Source organism: Oncorhynchus nerka, linkage group LG22, assembly GCF_034236695.1.
Source record: "Oncorhynchus nerka isolate Pitt River linkage group LG22, Oner_Uvic_2.0, whole genome shotgun sequence".
Lineage (NCBI taxonomy): Eukaryota > Metazoa > Chordata > Actinopteri > Salmoniformes > Salmonidae > Oncorhynchus > Oncorhynchus nerka.
Genome location: NC_088417.1, coordinates 42,038,618 through 42,060,204, shown reverse-complemented (window position 1 = coordinate 42,060,204; position 21,587 = coordinate 42,038,618). Strand labels below are relative to the sequence as shown.

Here is a 21,587-nt window from a genome sequence, read left to right as displayed (position 1 = left end):
CGCAATTGTGTTCGTTGTCCGTACCACACATGCAGTCTGTGTTTGTGAGGCCGGTTGGACGTGCTGACAAATTCTCTAAAACGACAAAGGCGGTTTAGGGTAGAGAAATTAACATAATATTCTCTGGCAATAGTTCTGGTGGACATTCCTGCAGTCAGCATGCCAATTACACACTCCCTCAAAACATGAGACATCTGTGGCATTGTGTTGTGTGACAAAATTGCACATTTTAGAGTGGCCTTTTTTGTCCACTGCACAAGGTGCACCTGTGTAATGATCATGCTGTCTTTTTAATTGTTGGTACTTTTTACCCCCTTTTTTCTCCCCAATGTCGTGATGTCCAATTGGTAGTTACAGTCTTGTTCCATCACTGCAACTCCAGTACGGACTCGGGACAGGCGAAGGTCCAGAGCAATGAATCCTCCGAAACACGACCCTGCCAAGCCGGACTGCTTCTTGACACACTGCTTGCTTAACCCGGAAGCCAGCTGCACCAATGTGTCGGAGTAAACACTTTACAACTGGCGACCGTGTCAGTGTGCACTGCGCCTGGACCACTACAGGAGTCGCTAGAGCGCGATGGGACAAGGACATCCCTGCTGGCCAAGCCCTCCCCTAACCTGGACGACGCTGGGCCAATTGTGTGCCGCCTCATGGGTCTCCCGGTTGCGGCCAGCTGCGACACGGCCCGGGATCGAACCCGGATCTGTAGTGATGCAGTGCCTAAGACCGCTGTGCCACTCGGGAGACCCCAAATATTCATGCTGTTTAATCAGCTTCTTGATATGCCACACCTGTCAGGTGGATGGATTATTTTGGCTAAGGAGAAGTGCTCACTAACAGGGATGTAAACAAATTTGTGCACACCATTTTAGAAAAATACGCTTTTTGTGCGTATGTAAAACTTCTGAGGTCTTTTATTTCAGCTCATGAAACATGGGACCAACACATTACATGTTGCGTTTATATTTTTGTTCAGTGTATTCTTTAATACACTGAACAAAAATATAAACGCAACATGTAATGTGTTGGTCCCATGTTTCATGAGCTGAAATAAAAGACCTCAGAAGTTTTACATACGCACAAAAAGCGTATTTTTCTAAAATGGTGTGCACAAATTTGTTGGCACTAATGCCAAAATCGCTCTGCCAATTCCTGGTTGCTCTAATCATAATAGTTTCAGTTAATTTAATTTAATTTCAGTTTATGTAACAAAACAAGTAGTCATTGTGTTGAGAATTATTGTACCATCTAAACTGCTAAATATATTTTCCATAACCAAAAACATTGTAGTTTCAGCTGTTTGAGGTTCGTGTACAGAACCGAAATGAAAAGATCCACAAACAAAACTTAAAACCGGGAAGCATAGAAATAGCGCACATAGAACATATCTAGCTCTTCTTAGACTTGCTTTCAATGAGAATGAAAAATCTATAACTGTTAGAATCTTGAATAGAACACCAAAATGTGATCATATCACTCCAGTGCTAGCCTCTAAGGCTAGGGCTGATTTCAATGTTTTACAGCTAACCTAAAAAATGTTTTACATGGGCTTGCTCCTACCTATCTCTCCCATTTGGTCCTGCCGTACATACCTACATGTACTCTACGGTCACAAGACTCAGGGCTCCTTATTGTCCCTAGAGTTTCTAAGCAAACAGCTGGAGGCAGGGCTTTCTCCTATAGAGCTCCATTTTTATGGAATGGTCTGCCTATCCATGTGACAGACTCAGACTCGACCTTTAAGTCTTTACTGAAGACTCATCTCTTCAGTAGGTCCTATGATTGAGTGTAGTCTGGCTCAGGGGTGCGAAGGTGAACCGGCACCCTTGCTGTCTTTGCCTGGCCGGCTCCCCTCTCCGCTGGGATTCAAGTTAATCATTAATATGTTGGATTCGTCTCAATCTCAACCAAAAATCTAAGTTAAAGAGGGCTAAATCAAACTTTAATTAAAATTTGATAAGTTTCACGCCTGCTCCCGCTCTTCCCCCCCTGGTGCTCGAGGGCACCAAGCTCCCCAGCATTGCGCACTCCTGCCTCCATTATTACACACACCCGCCTTTCCTCCGTCCCGCGCATCAGCGATTATTGGACTCACCTGGACTCTAATCACCTCTGTCATGACCTTCCCTATATGTCTGGTTCCCCACTCTGTTCCCTGCTTCAGCATTGATCTTCGTATGTCCTTGTTTACCCGTGTTCCGACGCTGTGCCTGTCTTGTTACCTGTATGTTCCTGATTAAATGTTGACTCCACATACCTGCTTCTCATCTCTGGCGTCGGTCCTTACAATGAGATTTGATGTAGTGCTATTCTTTTAACTTAGATGTTTGGTTGAGATGGAGACGTGAATCCAACATATCAATTATTAATTTGTAGACCAACTGGATTTAAAGCCAGACTATAAGTCAGTGGCACAGATGGATCTATCCAAGCAGAAGATACATCTCCTTTTATTAATTGTTGATATTTGGTTGTGTTGACAACCAAACACAATTCAATATTACTTTTGTAATACATGAAATAGCATAAAATTAAGGCTGTCTTACAAACGAATGTAACATTCAACATTCAAATGAGTAACAACATCCATGACCACATTTTTTACGTCTTCTTATGTAATTATATAAAGTGTGCATGTTCAAGGTTACTTTTAATGCAATCTCAACTGCAATCCAGGTCATTTGGTTCTGCTATTAGATGAAGCACAGTCATAATACATTCATCTGTTGTATAAACCAAAAAAATCACACATTGTTTTTCCATTGGAATTTGGTTGTGCTTTTAGATGGTTGAAAGCATAGTGATGACACATTGGAAATTCAACTAACTTTTGGCTGTCTTTTCGAGTGGGTGAATATAGGTTGCAATCTCTCATCGATCAACGTCTTAACCAAATATTACCCAATTATGTACATTTAAGTGACGTGGAATTTCTGTGAAAATCGAATTTGCACTTCCACATGTGAAAAACGAACTCAGATGGTTGTAATTTTGCATCCCATGTTGTCACATTTATTTAGCATGAGATCATGTTTTTACATGTGTAGTTTCATGTTACCACATGTTGCTTTTACATGTTGTCACGTTATTACATTAACTTCACATGCGATCATGTGAGATCACATTTGAAACACATGTTATCATATGAATTTCAGGTGAGTTTTTTTTGTAAGGGAAATATCCATGTGAGGAGGGAGAGAGCGGATGCATCACAGTCATAGGCAGGGCTAAGCCTCGGTCAGACGATCCGGTCTTGAAGCAATGATGACTGTTGCCCAGAGCCGCGAGCTACTCCTCGACCAAGGACTAAACGATGAAAATAAAACCTAATATAACTCAAACGGAAAGCATTTGCATTTTTGCGCAGTCCACTTAGCACACACTTGGGTGATGCCCTGGCAGTGGAAGGCTCAGCGGTAGTCCAAAGTAGCCTTCCCGAGCATTTGCGCATAACTCTGCCATCTCTGCTTGTACCCTTACTTTGGCCTTGTCCGCTCAACCTCAACCTTCAAATCAAAACATAACATGCTACCCAGTTAGCTAGCTTGCCAAACCAACCATCCATCTGACTTGCTTGACAGATTTAAAATGCCATGGTTGCTTTAATATTTTATAATTATATACACTCAATGGACAGATTTTTTTAGGTACACATCTAGTACCGGATGAGACCCCCTGCAACCATGAAGGGATGCACCTGGTCAGCAACAATGTTCAGATACACGTTGGTGTAGGGAGTGAGCATGTGCCAGGAAAATTATTCCCCACACCATTACAACACCACCACCAGCCTGTACTGTTGACATCAGGCAGAATGGGGCCATGGACTCATGCTGCTTATGCCAAAGCCTGACTCTGCCATCAGCATGACACAACAAGAACCGGGATTCGATGGAACAGGCAATGTTTCTCCACTCCTCTATTTCCCAGTGTTGTTGATCGCGTACTCACTGGAACCCCTTCTTCTTGTTTTTAGCTGATAGGAGTGGAAACTGGTGTGGTCATCTGCTGCAATAGCCAATCCGACTGGAGCGTAGCATTTTCGTGAATGGGGTGGTGTACCTAATAAACTGGTCACTGAGAGAGAGAGAAAAAAAACGTTTTACAGGAGTGATGCTGCCTTTATAGCACCATAAGGCTTGACCAATGGTAGGGTGGTGTTGGCAAAATGGGTTAACTTTGAGCACTATCTCCTGAATGTTTTGGCATTCAGGTCCAAAAAGCTTTCTGACCACTTCCACCATAGTCAAACATGTATGGAAAGTTTTGTTCAAATCAAATTGGAAATGGTAAAAAAGGTGTTTTGAATTCATATAGAATGACCCTATTATTTAATATTCAGTCAGGGTTCCAGGTACAGTACATAGTTTAACATCATTTTCATTGATCATCGCATACTGTAGATTATCATAACATTACTAAACATCAAGATAGTCATTATCATATCATAACCATTGTCATAATTCTCATGATTGTATAGGTTGCGAAAAGAAAATAACCTAGCCAGTCATCAAACCATATCATCAAGATGACATTGCTTTTGAAGCTCTTTGAGACTCTTCTGTAAAGTTGTTTTATTCAGTGCTTTCTTTCCCATGCGTTTGAGATGGACAAATGTAGCTGGAACTACGCGACCGATGTTGCGGAATTTGGTTTCATCTTGACACTGCACTTACTTAATAGGTCTTAAAATGTCAGACAAACTTTGATTCACTACCTGGTTCAGCAGGTTTAGGAATATATTAATACCCACCTTAAAGCTTTAGACTGCAATTCGAAAAACAACAAAATGTGGTTCCCGTTCCATGTTTTAGTAAACAGCTGAGAGATGGGGCTAGAAGAATGTTGGCTAGCTCCTCTCAAATACCTAGGCAGTACTATAGATACAAAGACTGACATCCACACGATCATTTTTAACATATTTTGAAGCTATTCAGTGCTTGTTTTCATTCTTGTTGTTTCTATACGACTGAGATACCTTATATTTTGGAATATGATAGCGTAAGATAGTTGTGCATTCATAAGTTGGGTCATTAATGAATTCCTGGGCATTTGCACCCTACACCTTTGTAACCATGAAAAACACTTTAAAATTACAAATAGTCACACATCATACATGTTTTTGTTTATATTCAACTGTTTATCAATGATAAAACACAATGCAAGTCACAATACTGCAAAACTATAGGATTATGCATTGTTTAAAGAACTTGGCTAGTCTCAGTAGTAACATGTTTGGGGGATTTAGAGATCTCTATTATTTTGAATGCTAGAAATTAAACAAAAGTATTTCATATATTTATATATAGTGCCTTCAGAAAGTATTCACACCCATTGACTTTTTCCACATTTTGTTGTGTTACAAAGTGGGATTAAAATAGATTTAATTGTCATTGTTTGTCAAAGATCTACACAAAATACTCCAATGTCAATGTGGAAGAAAAATGTAAATCCATTTTTTTTATGTAAAGAGTATGACAAATAAAACACTAATATATCTTCATTCGATAAGTATTCAACCCCCTGAGTCAATACATGTTAGTCACCTTTGGCAGTGATTACAGCTGTCAGTTTTTCTGGGTAAGTCTCTAAGAGCTTTCCACACCTGGATTGTGCAACGTTTGTTTGCCCAATATTCTTTCAAAAATGATTCTTAAACCTCTGTTGGTTGTGGATCACTGCTTGACAATCATTTTCAGGTCTTGCCATAGATTTTCAAGCAGATTTGTCAAAACTGGAACTTAGCCATGCGAGAACATTCACTATCTTCTTGGCAAACTACTCCAGGTTAGATTTGACCTTGTGTTTTAGGTTATTGTCCTCCTGTGAATTAATTTCCCAGTGTCAGGTGGAAAGCAGACTGGACCAGGTTTTCCTCTACGTTTTTGCCTGTGCTTACATTTTTTATACCGAATATCTTTATTTATATCCATAACATGCATCCACCACTATGCTTGCAAATATGGAGAGTGGTAGTAACATGATATTGTATTGGATGTGCTCAGACATAAACATTTGTATTCAGGACAAAAAGTGAATTGCTTGCCAAATTTTTTGCAGTATTTCTTTAGTGCCTTGTTGCAAACAAGATGCATGTTTTGGAATACTTTTGTTTTGTACAGGCTTCCATTTTTACTCCTGAATTTATTTAGGCTTGCCATAACAAAGAGGTTGAATACTTATTCACTCGAGACATTTTCAGCTTTTAAATCCACTTTGACATTATGGGGTATTGTGTGACAAAAAAAGTTACATTTAATACATTTTTAATTCAAGCTGTAACACAACAAAATGTGAAAAAAAGTCAAGGGGTATGAATACTTGCTGAAGGCTGTGGCGGAAGAATCAGAATTAGTTAGGTAACATAGATAATTAATGTCTTATCTGCATAATATGCTTATATGATATGCTTGTTATTGGAATGTATCCCTTCGGACTCTGGGGATGGCAGTTGCACTTCTTCCTTCAGCTGGGGCCCAGAGAGAGGAGAAATCAGGCTTGTCTTTCACATGTCCCTGGTGCTATGCAGAACATCAGAAAGAGAAGAGGACAGGAAGGGAACATTGTCTTCATATGTGAATGTGTCTTTACCTATTCTAAACCATGTGAAGGGATGGCGTGATTGATGGGGAACCGATTACTTGTCTCTACAATGTCTGTGCGCCAGTCATTCCCTCCCTTGGCCTTGGGGGAGATAAGGTTTGAGACAACAGATGTGTGGGGTAGTGTTGTGGGTAGTGTCTGGAACCATTGTATGACATGATGTTGCACCTATCCTGGGATAGTGTATGACCTAGAGGCTCACTCCCCTCAGTGAACTTGTCCAGGCGTGTGGTCAAGAAGAGGTTTTACTTGAGATGCGAGTATCTGGAGTTGACAATTGATTTATGCCATAGAATGAGTTGGTGTTTTTGTGCTATGAAGTACCAGGAATGAGATGGGAGCCTCATCTTAGGGGCCAAACTGAAGGATAAGAACAGAATTTCTAGCAAATGCTATCTGGCTGAGGGATACTCCATTCTCATTTATCAAGTCTCACCTTGTGACCCGTTCCACACATATGTTGTTTGTTATGTAGACTAGGGGTGGATCTTTGCTATAAAAGATTTCAGTAGCCTTTGTGTCGTGGCTCTCAACGAATCATCTGAGGGTGGTTCGTCGACCAGCCACCGCTATTACAGAGCTCTCACTAATAAAGATTCAGTTTAAGTATAACTCTGATTTGTGTGATAAGTCTGTCTCTCCTCATTTGATAATACAGAAATTAACCACCACAAGGTACTGTAGATCAATAATAATTTTGTTAACCAATATAACATGTGTCCCTCAGGTTTTTGTAATTGGTGTGAACACCTTGAAAATCACTCATTACTAGGATATACAAGAACTTTGAGCATTACCTCCATTGTTATCGGGGGAGGTGTCTATATTAAACAAAATGATTAGCCAATTACATCCTTTTAGTATTAAATTTATTTTGAGGATTCCATTGATCATTTGGTGTCTAAATCCAGTGTCTCTTGGTGTTACTCAATTTCATTTACAGGAAATTACATTATGGGGAAAATTATTAATCATGTATTATTTTTAAAGGGTTTAATGACCTTAGATTTTCGAATCTGTGGCCTCAATTTCAGAAATTCCTCATTGATCTAAAATGTATCCTTGGTGTTGCCATCATTGGTGTTACTACTCCTACTGGTAGCAGACTTAATTATCATAATAAGCTGCCATATTAGTTTATTTAGAATGGGAAAATGTACCTAAATACAGTACATTTAAATAAATACATTTTCCACCCAAAATAAAAATGTTCAACAATCAATGAGTAAGTTATATGAATTGAAATGACCATTGAACAGATTCCAAGATTGCGGAGTGTACTTTTTACCAAGAGCATACTTGAGTGGTATGTCCTCTTATTAGTCTCTTCCATCTAACTCATTTTACACAAGGGGCATTGTTTCTTGTTCTTAGTCATTGTGAATACTTATTCTGTGAGTTCGCAGATGTCTTTTCAGACTTGATGCTAACTTCAAGTGAGTTCCACACAAATGACATTGAACTCCCTCCCCTGTATGAACCTTCATATGCGCAGTCAGGCTTCCCTTCAGACTGAAGCATTTGCCACATTCATTGCAGCGATGTGGTTTCTCCTCTGTGTGAGTCATCATATGCTTTGTAAGGGTTCCCTTGTCACTGAAGCATTTGCCACATTCCTTGCACCGGAATGGTTTCTCCCCTGTATGAGTCCTCATATGCAATATCAGGCTTGCCTTTATGCTGAAGGATTTTTCACACTCTTTGCACGGATAGGATTTCTCCCCAGTGTGATTTTGCTGATGGAGTTTCAGACTTCCTTTTGTTGTCAAGCATTTTCCACACAAATCACATTTAAAAGCCGGCCCTGTATGAGTACCCATATGATTTTTCAGGTTATTCTTGTGATTGAAACATTTGCCACATATGGTACAGCAATGTTGTCCCTCCTCCGTGTGAGTCTTCATGTGGCGGATCAGGTAGCAGTTCAGGACGAAACCTTGTCCACATATGTCACACATGTATGGTCTCTCTTCACTGTGCCTATTTTTCCCATGCATTTGTAGGCCACGTCTTGTCACAAAGCATTTTCCGCAAACGTCACATGTCAGATTAGGCAACTCACTGGTTTCTTTCCTTGGCCTTCCTCTTGGTCTCTCGTCAAGATGGCGATTTTGTCGATGCCTTTTCAGACTACGTGCTGTCGCCAAACATTTTCCGCACACATCACATTTCAGGTCAGGCAACTCACGGTTTCCTTTCTTTGGCCGTCCTCTCGGTCTCTCTTCACCGTGCACATTTTGTTGATGCCTTCTCAGACCACCCGCTGTCGCAAAGCATTTTCCGCACAAGTCACAGTTCAGATCAGGCAACTCCCTGGCTTCTTTCCTTGGCCGTCCTCTTCCTCTCTTTGATTTAAGAGGCGTTAACCGTGACAGTCGTATTCTATTCTCCACTTCATCCTCTTTTACATGATCACTTTCGTCGTTGTCACTCTCTGGATTTACTTCAGATGGGGGCTGATATTCACTGGTTGAGTCGGACTCTCTGTAGCGCTCACCATCAAATTCTGTTTGGTTCTCTACAGTTGTAATGTTGATAGAGTTCCATATAGACTCTTCGGCATCAGACTCGACGGGCCCCAAACTGGCGCTCCATTCCTGCTCATAGTGCTGTTGCTCAGGGTTAACAACCTCTCCAGTGAGAGTGAGCTGCTGGAGGTCTGGAGGGAAGGAGAAAGGAAGAAATTGAATGAAAACACAAATAGGACTACTACCCATACGATGGGGTCTCTAAATCTGGATCATCCAATTAATTAAAAACACGTAATTTAAGATGTATCTAAAATTATAGTCGGATTTGTGAATTTATTTATTTATAGCTGATACATAATACTTGAAGTTCGATTACTTGAAGTTCTCAAAAAGTTGCAAAAATTGTCATGTGAACTACAACTCCCACAAGTTTTGTTCGTATGCTGGATTACACGTCACACTTGAGTCGCTTGAGCTGAACACTCACAGGTAAGGACCACTGCTGGTAAGAATATACTATAAGAACATACTATACAGATCATTTCTGTGTTTTATATGATGCATTTATCGGATGCAATATTTGTCAATCTTTAGTTTTTATTTTATTTTACCCACGCTAACGTGGTAGGTGGTAAGAGGTGACTGAAATAGGGAACAGCTTTACAAAGAAGTGACTGAAATAGGAAACAACTTTTTTTTCCCTTCTTTAAAAAAAAAATCTTTATTACAAAAAACACAAGGAAGGGGTAACATTAAAGTATTAGAACATGAAGGACAAACAATACAGCATCAAGACACTATCAAACATGTATCAGTCTTTCCACAACAGAGGCCATCCTTGTGTGAGGGTGCATGTGCAAGATAGTGATATCTTTTCATGATCACAATCTTGTGAAACCCGAACCATCCAAGATCCCCCCCCACAGTTCCCCAATAGCTGTCCCTCACCCATTCGAGACCCCTCCCACAGTCCCCCCCCAAAAAAAAATCCACACCCCCAAAAGCCCCCAATGCACCAACAACCAAGAGAATGAACTAAAGAGAAAAAAGGACAAGACAGAAGAAAACAACAATGCAAAACCATTTATTTTTTTTAAACAAAGGACATCAAGGACAACTGAAATCATAACAGCAATGCCTACTTTATGTTTGTGTGCATGTCTGGCAATATTACATGTATGTGTTTATTTGAATGAGAGTGTGTGTATATGCATGTGTCCAAACACCTGCACGGCATCAGCCTCAGGCAATCCGGCATTAGTTGTAAAAATACTGCCACTTAGTGTCATTCAAATGTACTTTTTTATGTTTTATTTTGACTTTTTTTTCCTCCTTTATCTTTTGACCATCATTCTCTCTCTCACACAGCAACTTTACTCCCACTTGTCTTCAATTCCACATCCCAACCCTCAGCTTCCCTCAGCCCATCCCATCTATCTCTGCTGGCCACCCACTTCGTGTTTCTACGCAACACATATCTTTCAACTATGCTATGATGTTTAACGTACAATTTCAATCTATCTAATCAAGTAGAATCTACAGATTGCGTGTTGAAGATAAATACTTTTACTAAGAGTATATTGTATATTAGTAATTAACTGACCCGGTCTCTCCAGATTTCCTAACAGTACTATTTCTAGGGTTCAGCCATTCCTGAACCTGAGACCAGAAACAGGCTACCTGAGGGCATTACCAAAATAAATGGTCTATTGATTCTGTATCCTCAAAACAAAATCTGCAGCACTTTGATGATTTTATGCCCCAAATATTCAACATCTTGTTGCAAGAATTCTATATAATAATTTTTGCTGAAAAGCACGAAGTCTTGAATCTTGCGTTGTTTTATATATGAACTCATATACCCTGTACCATGGAATCATCAAAAATCTCTTCCCAACTATTTTGCAATTTGTATGGCACAGTCAACATCCTAGTCCTCAACTGGTGTACTTTCCTATTTATGTTATTTTTATTTCTCTACCAGTTTTGATCCTTTATATTGGGCAGACAGACCAGTTCCCTACCTCCTCCCACTGCCACCTGCCTCCTCCAGTTTTGATCCTTTATATTGGGCAGACAGACCAGTTCCCTACCTCCTCCCACTGCCACCTGCCTCCTCCAGTTTTGATCCTTTATATTGGGCAGACAGACCATTTCCCTACTTCATCCCGCTGCCACCTGCCTCCTCCAGTTTTTATCCTTTATATTGGGCAGACAGACCATTTCCCTACTTCATCCCGCTGCCACCCGCCTCCTCCATTTTTTTGTGGCAATGTTGTAATCAATTGGTTGTACTCTTGGATTGAGCAGACCTTTCCATACAACTCTGATAACTCCATGAAGGACATAACTCTACCATTACAATTTACAATATAATTTAAGAACAAAATACCCCTTTCAAACATCTTTCCCATAAATACAGGTATTTTATCAACCAGCACATTTGAGTTCAGCCATAATATTTGTTCTATCTTTTCAGGGGGATGAAATTTAAATTGTAGCCAGCTCTGCAATGCTTGTTTGAAAAAGACAGATAATTTTGAAAAAAGTATAATTTTCATAATTAATCTGCACAAAGGCTAAATTAATCTGCACAAAGGCTAAATTAATCTGCACAAAGGCTAAATTAATCTGCACAAAGGCTAAATTAATCTGCACAAAGGCAAAAATTGAATTTTTAAACAATGGATGAGCTTTTCTTATGAATCTACTTGAGAACCATTTAGGGTTCAAATAAAACTTTTGAATGAGTGAAGCTTTTAGAGAGAGGTTTAGGGCTTTTATATTTAATAATCTCAACCCACCCATTTCATATTCATTATATAGATAGGCATGCTTTATTTTGTCTGGTTTAGCGTCCCAGATAAAGCGAAATATTTTTTGCTCATATGATTTGAAAAACAAATCATCAGGAGTAGGTAAGTAAGTGATGTCTCTGATTGGGGACCATATTTAGGTAGCCAATATTCCTTGGGTATTTTGTGGGTTGTTATTCTATGTTAGTTGCCTGTTTGCACTAGTCATATAGCTCACGGTTTGTTTTGTTCAGTGTTCTCTCTTTCATTAAAGAGTTATGTACGCTTACCACGCTACGCCTTGGTCTCCTCTTTATGACGACCATGACAGAACAACCCACCATAAAAGAACCAAGCAGCGTGAAAAGGAGGAGCAGCGTTTGATGGAGCAGACAGCATGGACATGGGACGAAATACTGGACGCTAAAGGATCCTGGACGTGGGAGGAAATACTGGCAGGAGAGGATCGCCTACCGTGGAGGCAGGTGGAGATAGCACGGGAGGAACGGCGACGATATGAGGGTACACGGCGAGCACGGAAGCCCGAGAGGCAGCCCCAAAGACATGTTTTTTATTTGGAAGGGGGCGAAGCGAGGAGATTGCATGAGTCAGGTCGGAGATCTGAGCCAACTCCTCGTGCTTACTGTGGGGAGCGTGTTACTGGTCAGGCACCGTGTTATGCGGTGGAACGCACGGTGTCTTCAGTGCGCTATTCTAGCTCCTCGCTTTGGCCGGGCTAGAATGGGCATCCAGCCAGCCAGGAAGGAGGGTGCCGGCTCAGCGCTCCTGGTCTCCAGTGTACCTCCATGGACCAGGATATCCTGCGCCAGCTCTGCGTACTGTGTCTCCGGTGAGTCTGCACAGCCCAGTGCGTCCTGTGCCAGCTCCCCGCACTCGCCCTGAGGTGCATTACACCAGCCCAGGACCACCAGTGCCAGCACCACGCACCAGGCCTCCAGTGCGCCTCCAGGGTCCAGTGCGCCCTGTTCCTGCTCCTCGCACTCGCCCTGAGGTGCGTGTCCCCAGCCCGGTACCACCAGTGCCTGCACCACGCACCAGGCTTACGGTGCGCCTCGGCAGTCCAAAGCGTCCGGCGACAGTACCCAGTCCAGAGCGTCCGGCGACGGTTCACAGACCGGAACCTCCGGCGATGGGCCACAGCCCAGGGTCTCCAGCGACAAGAGCGGACTCAGTGTAAAGAAGGGGGACGGCATCCAGAACCAGAGCCGCCACCGAGGTTAGATGCCCACCCAGACCCTTTTTGTATGTATAGGGTTTTTTCTAGTCTAGGTGTTTATATTACTATGGTTGCTGAGATTGGTTCTCAATCAGAGGCAGCTGTTTATCGTTGTCTCTGATTGGGGACCATATTTAGGTAGCCATATTCCTTGGGTATTGTGACGACCCTCCCATTCTGTCTGCCGTATTCTCTCTTTGTTCTTGTTTCCTTATTAAGATGCTGGTGGGCGGAGTTGGGAGGGTCATCAGCTACACGGGAAACACCTGGGCCCGGTGTCTCCCAGGATAAATACACCACTTCCCCATTCATGGAGGAGACTCTCTCCATGCAGACACCTTTACAGATTGTGTTGTGTATCTTGGTGGCCTTTTGATTGTTTGCTTTGGCACCTTTCAACACCCTGCATTATCACATTCATGTATGCAAAACACTCACTTACACTACTGATTACACACACCATTGTATATTGTACTTAGTTTACTTTATTCAATAAATATATGTTTTGTTACTCCTTATCTCCACGTTGTCTCCCTTTTTGTTACGGGCTTTGAGCCGGTTTGTGACAAGTGGAGGCTCATCCGGGATATTTGAAAGCATTGGCTTGGGAGACCGTGGAGGTACGTGTTTGGTTTGCATATTTTGTTTGAGTTTGATAGGCCCAGTATTGGTTGCCTTTGTTGTTTGGTTTGTGTGCAGCTTTGGAGAGAGTATAATGGTTCGTTTCCAGGCCCTGCCTAGCCTGGAAACTCTTGTTCTACTTTCTGTTGGGACGTCAGTCTGAGGTGAGTAATCGGCTGTGTACCTCGGTGGGAGATTTGGGTAGGGTAGTGGAACTTGCTATCCGGAGCTATAGCCTTTTTCTCCTGATAGGCTTAGCGACGTGTTTCATTTTTTGGAATATGTTGGGCATGGTTAATCTTTGTTATTTTTGTGTGGTGTCTGTGGACTGAGCAGTTGTCTCGGGGGCACATCCGTGGCTTGGTGGAATTTGCCAGCATGCTAGGGAGTTTTTCCTTGCCAGCGGGCTACAGTGCGTAAATTCTCACCGCAAATCCGCACGAAGACTAGGGTTGCGTTTTTGTAGGTTTTGGGGAAGCTCCGCATCTCAGCTCTCTTCTGTGGTGCTCAGGGTGATTGTCATTTCTCGGGTTGTGGCCTTTTGTGCTCAGCAGAGGGGAAGAGCAAGTTTTTTTTTTGTGTGACTATGGCGTCTTATGTAGATGAGTTCATTTGCTTTCCATCAGAGGAATGGTTAGAATTAGGTACTAAAGAACAGCTGGAGAAGGTTGCTGAACACTACAAGGTTGAAATTAGTGATAAACGTCTAAAGAATTCTATTTGGTGGATATTGAAGGCCAATCTGATGAGTGGTAATTCTTGAAGTTGGGCCAGCCTCTGCTGAGGACTCGCCGTTTCCCCATAAAGTTACAATGGCCATTCCATCGGTTAGTCCTAGTAGTCTTCTTTTTGAACAGCAGAAAGAACTGCTTCTGTTACAGATGGAGCATGATCGTGAGAAGCTAGAGCATGATCGTGAGAAGCTAGAGAATGATCGTGTAAAGTATGAAAAGGAATTGGCATTTAAACAAGATATGGAGCGTGCTAAAATCAAGTTGCAACAAGAACGGATAGAGTTGGTTAGGGAAGGAAAGATCTCAGGGGAGAGTTTGTTCAGGGAAGGTGATCCAGATTTACCTAGGGGTCGTTCCTCTTTTGGTCGTGCCCCAGACACATTTGATATTGTTGGGAACTTACGGTTATTGCCTCAGTTTCATGAAAAGGACCCTGAGACATTCTTTTCGTTGTTTGAACGTGTTGCTGATGCTAGGAGTTGGCCTGATTCTGACCGCACTTTAATGTTGCAGTGTGTGCTGACTGGTAAAGCGCAGGAAGCATATTCAGCTCTTTGATAAGGTTAAAACAGCTGTTACAGATTTATGAATTGGTCCCTGAGGCTTACCGCCAACGATTTAGAACTTTAAAAGGGATGATAAACAGACTCATGTTGAGTTTGCGCGACAATTATCTTTACAGTTTAATCGCTGGTGTTCCGCCTCTGCAGTTGTGACTTTCCAAGGGCTGTGTGATCTGATTATGTTAGAGCATTTTAAGGATACAATTCCAGATCGTATTGCCACGTATATTAACGAACAGAAAGTAAAGAATGTCGCTGAAGCTGCGGGTTGACTCACAAAAGTGTCTTTGCAGAGCCCCGTATTCGGAAAGAGTGGGGGCGCTCGGATAGATTTGGGCTTTGCTCACCGAGATACTTTGGTTCATGGGCAGAGTTCTATTCAACTTAGGGTTGAGCCTTGATAAAATGCAATCGTGTTCGTTGTCTGTAGAATATGCCAGCCCATTCTTAACTGACTTGCCTTGTTAAATAAAGGTTAAAAAAAATACAATACAGACATAGGACATCACTACACGTCTATATTCACTGTAGAAACATAAAATAACATTAAAAATAAATCACAAGAATTGACTTTTGAAAGTTAAAGTACCTAAAATGAACAAAATAAAGGCCAGGATTTACAGTTGTACAAATCTATGATAAGAGTTGTAAGAATAGTTTTTTTTTTTGTTATTGACTAATTCTAGGGATTTAATTAAATATTGGATTTCAAGTGGAAATATATTGCATTTGGGGACAGATTTCAAATATTTGTTTTTGTGTATATAACATTTACCAAAGAGATTGAAGAAATGAACGACTAATTCAGTAGTGTTGTTTTAATTTGAATAATAACATATTACATCATCCATTGGAAATACATGGGTCTTATTGATGAAATTAAAAATGTCAATATTTAACCTCTTATAATTAAAATTCCTCAAGCATTCAAGTATTTTACACCATTTTAAAGATACAATTCTCGTTAATCCAGCCACCGTGTCTGATTTCAAAAAGGATTTACAGCGAAAGCACCACAAACGATTGTTAGGTCAGCAAGCCACAGAAAAAAACTGCAATTTTTCCAGCCAAAGAGAGGAGTCACAAAAGGCAGAAATAAAGATAAAATTAATCACTAATATTTGATGATCTCCATCAGATGACACTCATTGGACTTCATGTTACACAATACATGTATGTTTTGTTTGATAAAGTTCATATTTATATAAAAAAATCTGAGTTTACATTGGCGAGTTACGTTCAGTAATTCTAAAACATGCAGTGATATTGCAGAGAGCCACATCAAATCACAGAAATACTCATAATAAACATTGATAAAGATACGACTATTATACATGGAACTTTAGATAAACTTCTCCTTAATGCAACCGCTGTGTCAGATTTCAAAAAAACTTTACGGAGAAAGCAAACCATGCAATAATCTGAGTACATCCTTTAGACAACAAAGCAGCCAAAAAGATACCCGCCATATTGGGTAGTCAACATTACTCAGAAAAAGCATTTTAAATATTCACTTACCTTTGATGATCTTCATCAGAATGCACTCCCAGGAATCCCAGTTCCACCATAAATGCTTGATTTGTTCAGTTTGCGCCGAACGTCGGACGAAAAGTTCAAAACGTTCCGTTACAGCCCGTAGAAACATGCCAAATTAAGTATGGAATCAATCTTTAGGATGTTTTTAACATAAAACTCCATTAATGTTCCAACCGGACAATTCCTTTGTCTGTACAAATGAAGAGGAACGTAGCTACCTTTCACGTGAGCGCGCCAGACCAAGGCTGTGGCACTCTGCCAGACCACTCACTCAAAGAGCCCTTATGAGCCCCTCCTTTAGAGTAGAATCATCAAAACAGGTTCTAAATACTGTTGACATCTAGTGGAAGCCTTGGGAAGTGAAACATAACTAATATCCCCCTGTATATTCAATGGGGGCTGAGTTGAAAAACTACAAACCTCAGATTTCCCACTTCCTGGTTGGATTTTTTCTCAGGCTTTTGCCTGCCATATGAGTTATGTTATACCCACAGACATCATTCAAACAGTTTTAGAAACTTCAGAGTGTTTTCTATCCAAATGTACTAATTATATGCATTTTCTAGCTTTTACGCCTGAGTAGCAGGCAGCTTAATTTGGGCACGTTTTTCATCCAAGCTACCCAATACTGCCCCCTACCCCAAAGAAGTTAACTCGCTCCAAAATAACTTCACAGTCACACTCATAAAACATGTGTATAATAGTTTCCCCTACCTTATCACAGAAAATGCATATGTCCTCTAAATCCATGAATTTAGACAACAAGTTAGGGGAAAGGGGGATACCTAGTCAGTTGTGCAACTTCAACTGAAATGTGTTGAATGTGAAATGTCTCTGAATCAGAGAGATGCGGGGTGCTGCCTTAAATCGACCTCCACATCTTCAGCGCCCAGGGAACAGTGGGTTAACTGCCTTGCTCAGAGTTTTACCTTGTCAGCTCACGGATTCGATCCAGCAACCTTTCAGTTACTGGCCCAAAGCTCCAAGTGGGCTATCTGCCGCCACCCAAGTTATTGTAAGGGTATGTTTTGTGCAAGATTTTTGTGAATTTATTTTACTTTATTTGACATACAAAATTTGTGAGGGAGCAACCAAGCTTTCTTCCATTCAATTTCAATAATATATGCGCTCCAGAAGAATTTCATTAATTAAGTCCTGAAGGTGTTGCTTTGCATATAGAATTCAATTCTTTATACATTATTACATTTGAACTTACTCAACCTGTTGTCTGTGCGGTAGAAATTTGAGACAAAATATCCAAAGGAAAGTATTATTTACCCAACTGTTTAGAGCGCTGGTACTGCCTTTGAAATGTCTATTGCCTGGCACATGCGCAAAACCATGTAAACACCTGCAAGACTTCAGTTAGTAAGCATGCATAAGTACATTGCATGTACTTCCGTCTTTTGCACGTGCCTTAGATCATGAACAAACACATCTTGATTTCCACATACAGAGACCAGCGTATTTGAAGTCGGTTGAACCTACTTGAATCTAATTCAACATATTAAAGAAATCCCCATCAAAATCCGTCAGTTTAAGCTAGAGATGTTTTTTTTGTTGCATTAGATGCATCTCTGATTTAGAGCAGTTTGCTGATGAGAAATGCCAGTAGAAAGGTGCAGCAAGCTCATTGATTATGTTCACATGCAAACTAATAATTCAATATTAAACTGATTATGGCAGTAGGCCGAGTATGGCATTAGTCATGGTCATTTTTCTGTAAAAGGACACATGAGCACCAACGTGAAGTTCATAGGATCATGTCAAATTGTCTGTCACATGAAAGCTAAGAGTCTATTTAAAAAAAAATCATAGTTGGGTCTCCTGCTACTGTTCTCCCTTCCACTGGCATACTGTTATGTTAAGCCAATAACTATTTTTTTCTCTTATTTGATAGTCAAAGTAAGATTGTGAAAAGTCTGGACAACGCCTCCCTCTAGCCTCTCTCTCTCTCTCCTATTAATGTCACCTCTCACAGCTCTTACTGACACCTACCCATGAGCCCTCTCTTTCCATTTACTGTAACCAGCATCCTTACCCACTGAGCACAGTTGACACTGGACATCGAAAAATAGTCTAAATTTGGTCAGTCTGCCCTGATTTCAGTGTCAACAGACGTCTGGACTGGCCTTCATTTGGCCAAAACATAGACGTCAGGACTGGACCAAATCTGAATCAATCAGACGTCTATGTTTCACACGTTTGGACATTACAGTACAGTAGAGCACAGTGAAGAGAAGTAGGGTATAGTTCAGTACAGTACACAGTAGAGCACTCTAGTTGAGTACACTATAATGTGCTAAACTATACTGTACTCTACTGTATTGTACTATGTGACATTCGTATCCATAATTATGCATTTCTGTATAGTATAGATCAGGGACCAATGATGAAATTCTCTTACCGGGTGTTAATCCACTTCATTTAAACTTCGAAATCAATGGTGTGTGTTTGGCATACATTTTAAGTGAAAAATCTGAGTCTCAGAGCAATTCCGTAACCGTGGAATTGCCCTCATGTAAACACCTTTACTCTGCTTATCTTAATCGGCGTAAAGTCATAATTAGAAGTAAGCATACGCATATTAAAACACCTGGTTTTCTGAGCAATCTTTCAAATGATTGGGACCAGCTGAATTGGAGTTACAGAGGTGTATTTGATCTGTGCATGCGCCAGCAGCGCAAGCCTCCCTCTTATGATTTGCCAAGTTAAAAAGGTTCAATAAAAAAATATAGAAAATAAATGTGCAAGTGAAGTGAGTTCAGAAAAACTTAAAAGTATGCATCTTAGAAAAGTTTTCAAACAAACAAACTTTATATGTCCAAATTCAATCAAATGGGCTTCCCAAAAATAACATGGTCGCAGTGGTAGAACGATTATTTTGATTTTGTCGATTTTGTCCATTTATCAAAATCCCTGTTTTCAGATGTGTCCATGTAAACAAGATTAGGGAAATCGTTCTGCTAACACTTTATTTTAAGAGTCTATAATAAAACATGTATATGCCATTTATAAATGTGTAAACCATGTATTAATCATTACGCCCACATTAATAAACCATTTACTAATCATCAGTAAAGTATTGTTGCAGTCCCTAATCTAAAGTGAGTGCTATTATTACTTCATAAATACTTTCTAAATGTTTTCGAGTGACAAGTGTAATGTCTCACAAAAAGATGGGCATGCCATTGGTAGACATTCCTGCAGTACCTTACTATAACATTAACAAATATGGGACGAATGATTAATAAAGTGTTAACATCATTCTCGCAAAGCATGTAGCCCTAAACGTTGAAATCAAACTATTATATTAAACGGACTATTCACAATAATGGCATCATTGAGTGCATGTAACCGTACTCAGTAGGCTGGTTTCCATTGACCCAGGGTAATTCGACAAAAAGCAATGTCGCAACAAAAAAACATTGCGACAGGTATATTGTTAACTAACAGATATAGGAATCATTTTCTGAAGATCGACAACAACAAAAAAGTTTCCGTTGGACAGGGGTGGATTTTTCTTTTTGTCGAACTTTCTTTATTGCGGCCAATGATGGAAGCAGTGTTTTTCGAATAAATGATGATTGCCAAATACTTAAAAAAATTTTTTAAAAAAGGTTGTATTAGGCGACAATGTAAAATGAATGTCAAATAGAGACGTCACATACCTGCTAATCTACGCAATTTTATCTCTGGCTTGAAAACCAAATCCAGCAGTCTTCGTAGACGTGCATTCGCCCGTTTCAAACGGTAGATTTCTTCCTGGTACTCTGCGATCGTTTTTTTAACTACCACGGATATCTCCAAAGGAACTGTTGTTAATGTTTCGTTGAGAAACACATTGATCTGTTGTAGTTTAGACATTTGTGGGAGAAAATGGATGGGTGGAGAAAAAAAAGTAGTTATTTTACTGTCATTACTACGGATCCGTGCTCAAGAAACAGGAAATGTCTTGCAGAATGACTTCTTCTTAAATTTGTTTGGCGGATGGCAACCAACTGAAAGGTGCCTACTGCCTACACCCCCACCTACTGTACTGGAGTGTGAAGCCGGTCACCCCATACATAAAATAACACAGTGCTGTAGGTATTTGAATTTAAAGGCAATGTTCCCATGTTAGCGGAGAGTGCATCCACAATAAATGCTGCATTTGTCGGCTGAATCGGAAATGACCTTATCGTGCAATCTATAACGCTTCAGCGATACAGAGTGAATCGAGTCCTTACACTTGTTGTTGGTATTCATTTTCCACAGAGAGAGGTGCATAATATGATATTATCTCTACTCTGATGTGGCCGGACCAAATTGGGGAGATCTTGTGGAATGTGGCCTTCACTGGCCTCTGCGACTTCTTCCCTGGACTCATCGTCATGCTCAGCTACAGCAAATACTGCAGGTAGGATGGCTAGGCTGTTGTTTGACGTCAGTCAAAAACTTGGTTGCATTGCCAGATTGACTTACATTGACTAATTTATGTAAATACATGGCATAAATAAGAACAAGATGTTTTAAGAAAAGTGGTTTGGATGTATGCACCCTTTATTAACATGCATTGTTCATTAATGTTCATGTCAGGTGGTGATCAAATCGTATTTAAAAAATATTTTTACAAGTGTCTTGATTTACTGTGCTTTCAATGTGAATAGTATCATCCAATAAAATCAAATGCGATTGGTCACACACACATGTTTAGCAGATGTTATTGCAAGTGTAGTGAAATGCATGTGTTTCTAGCTCCAACAGTCCAGTAATATCTAACAATTCACAACAAGACACACAAACCTAAAAGTAAAATAATGTAATTAAGGAATATACAAATATTAGGATGAGCAATGTAGGAGTGGTATAGACTAAATACAGTAGAATAGAATACAATATAAATATGCAATGAGTAAAGCAAAAATATGTTAACATTATTAAAGTGACTAGTGTTCCATTATTAAAGTGGCCAGTGATTTCATGTTTATGTATATAGGGCAGCAGCCTCTAAGGTGCAGGGTTACGTAACCGGGTGGAATCTG

The 21,587-nt window shown here is 40.4% G+C and overlaps 1 protein-coding gene across 1 annotated transcript; it reads right to left on the bottom strand.

Moving 5' to 3' along the window:
* Positions 1-7,458: 7,458 nt before the first annotated feature.
* Positions 7,459-20,528, bottom strand: LOC115105192 (zinc finger protein OZF-like). Its single transcript, XM_029626918.1, has 2 exons — positions 20,235-20,528; positions 7,459-9,265 (listed from the first exon to the last, which is right to left on the bottom strand). The coding sequence occupies exons 1-2, from the start codon at positions 20,428-20,430 to the stop codon at positions 7,977-7,979; spliced, it is 1,485 nt and encodes a 494-aa protein (XP_029482778.1). The 5' UTR covers positions 20,431-20,528; the 3' UTR covers positions 7,459-7,976.
* Positions 20,529-21,587: the final 1,059 nt, after the last annotated feature.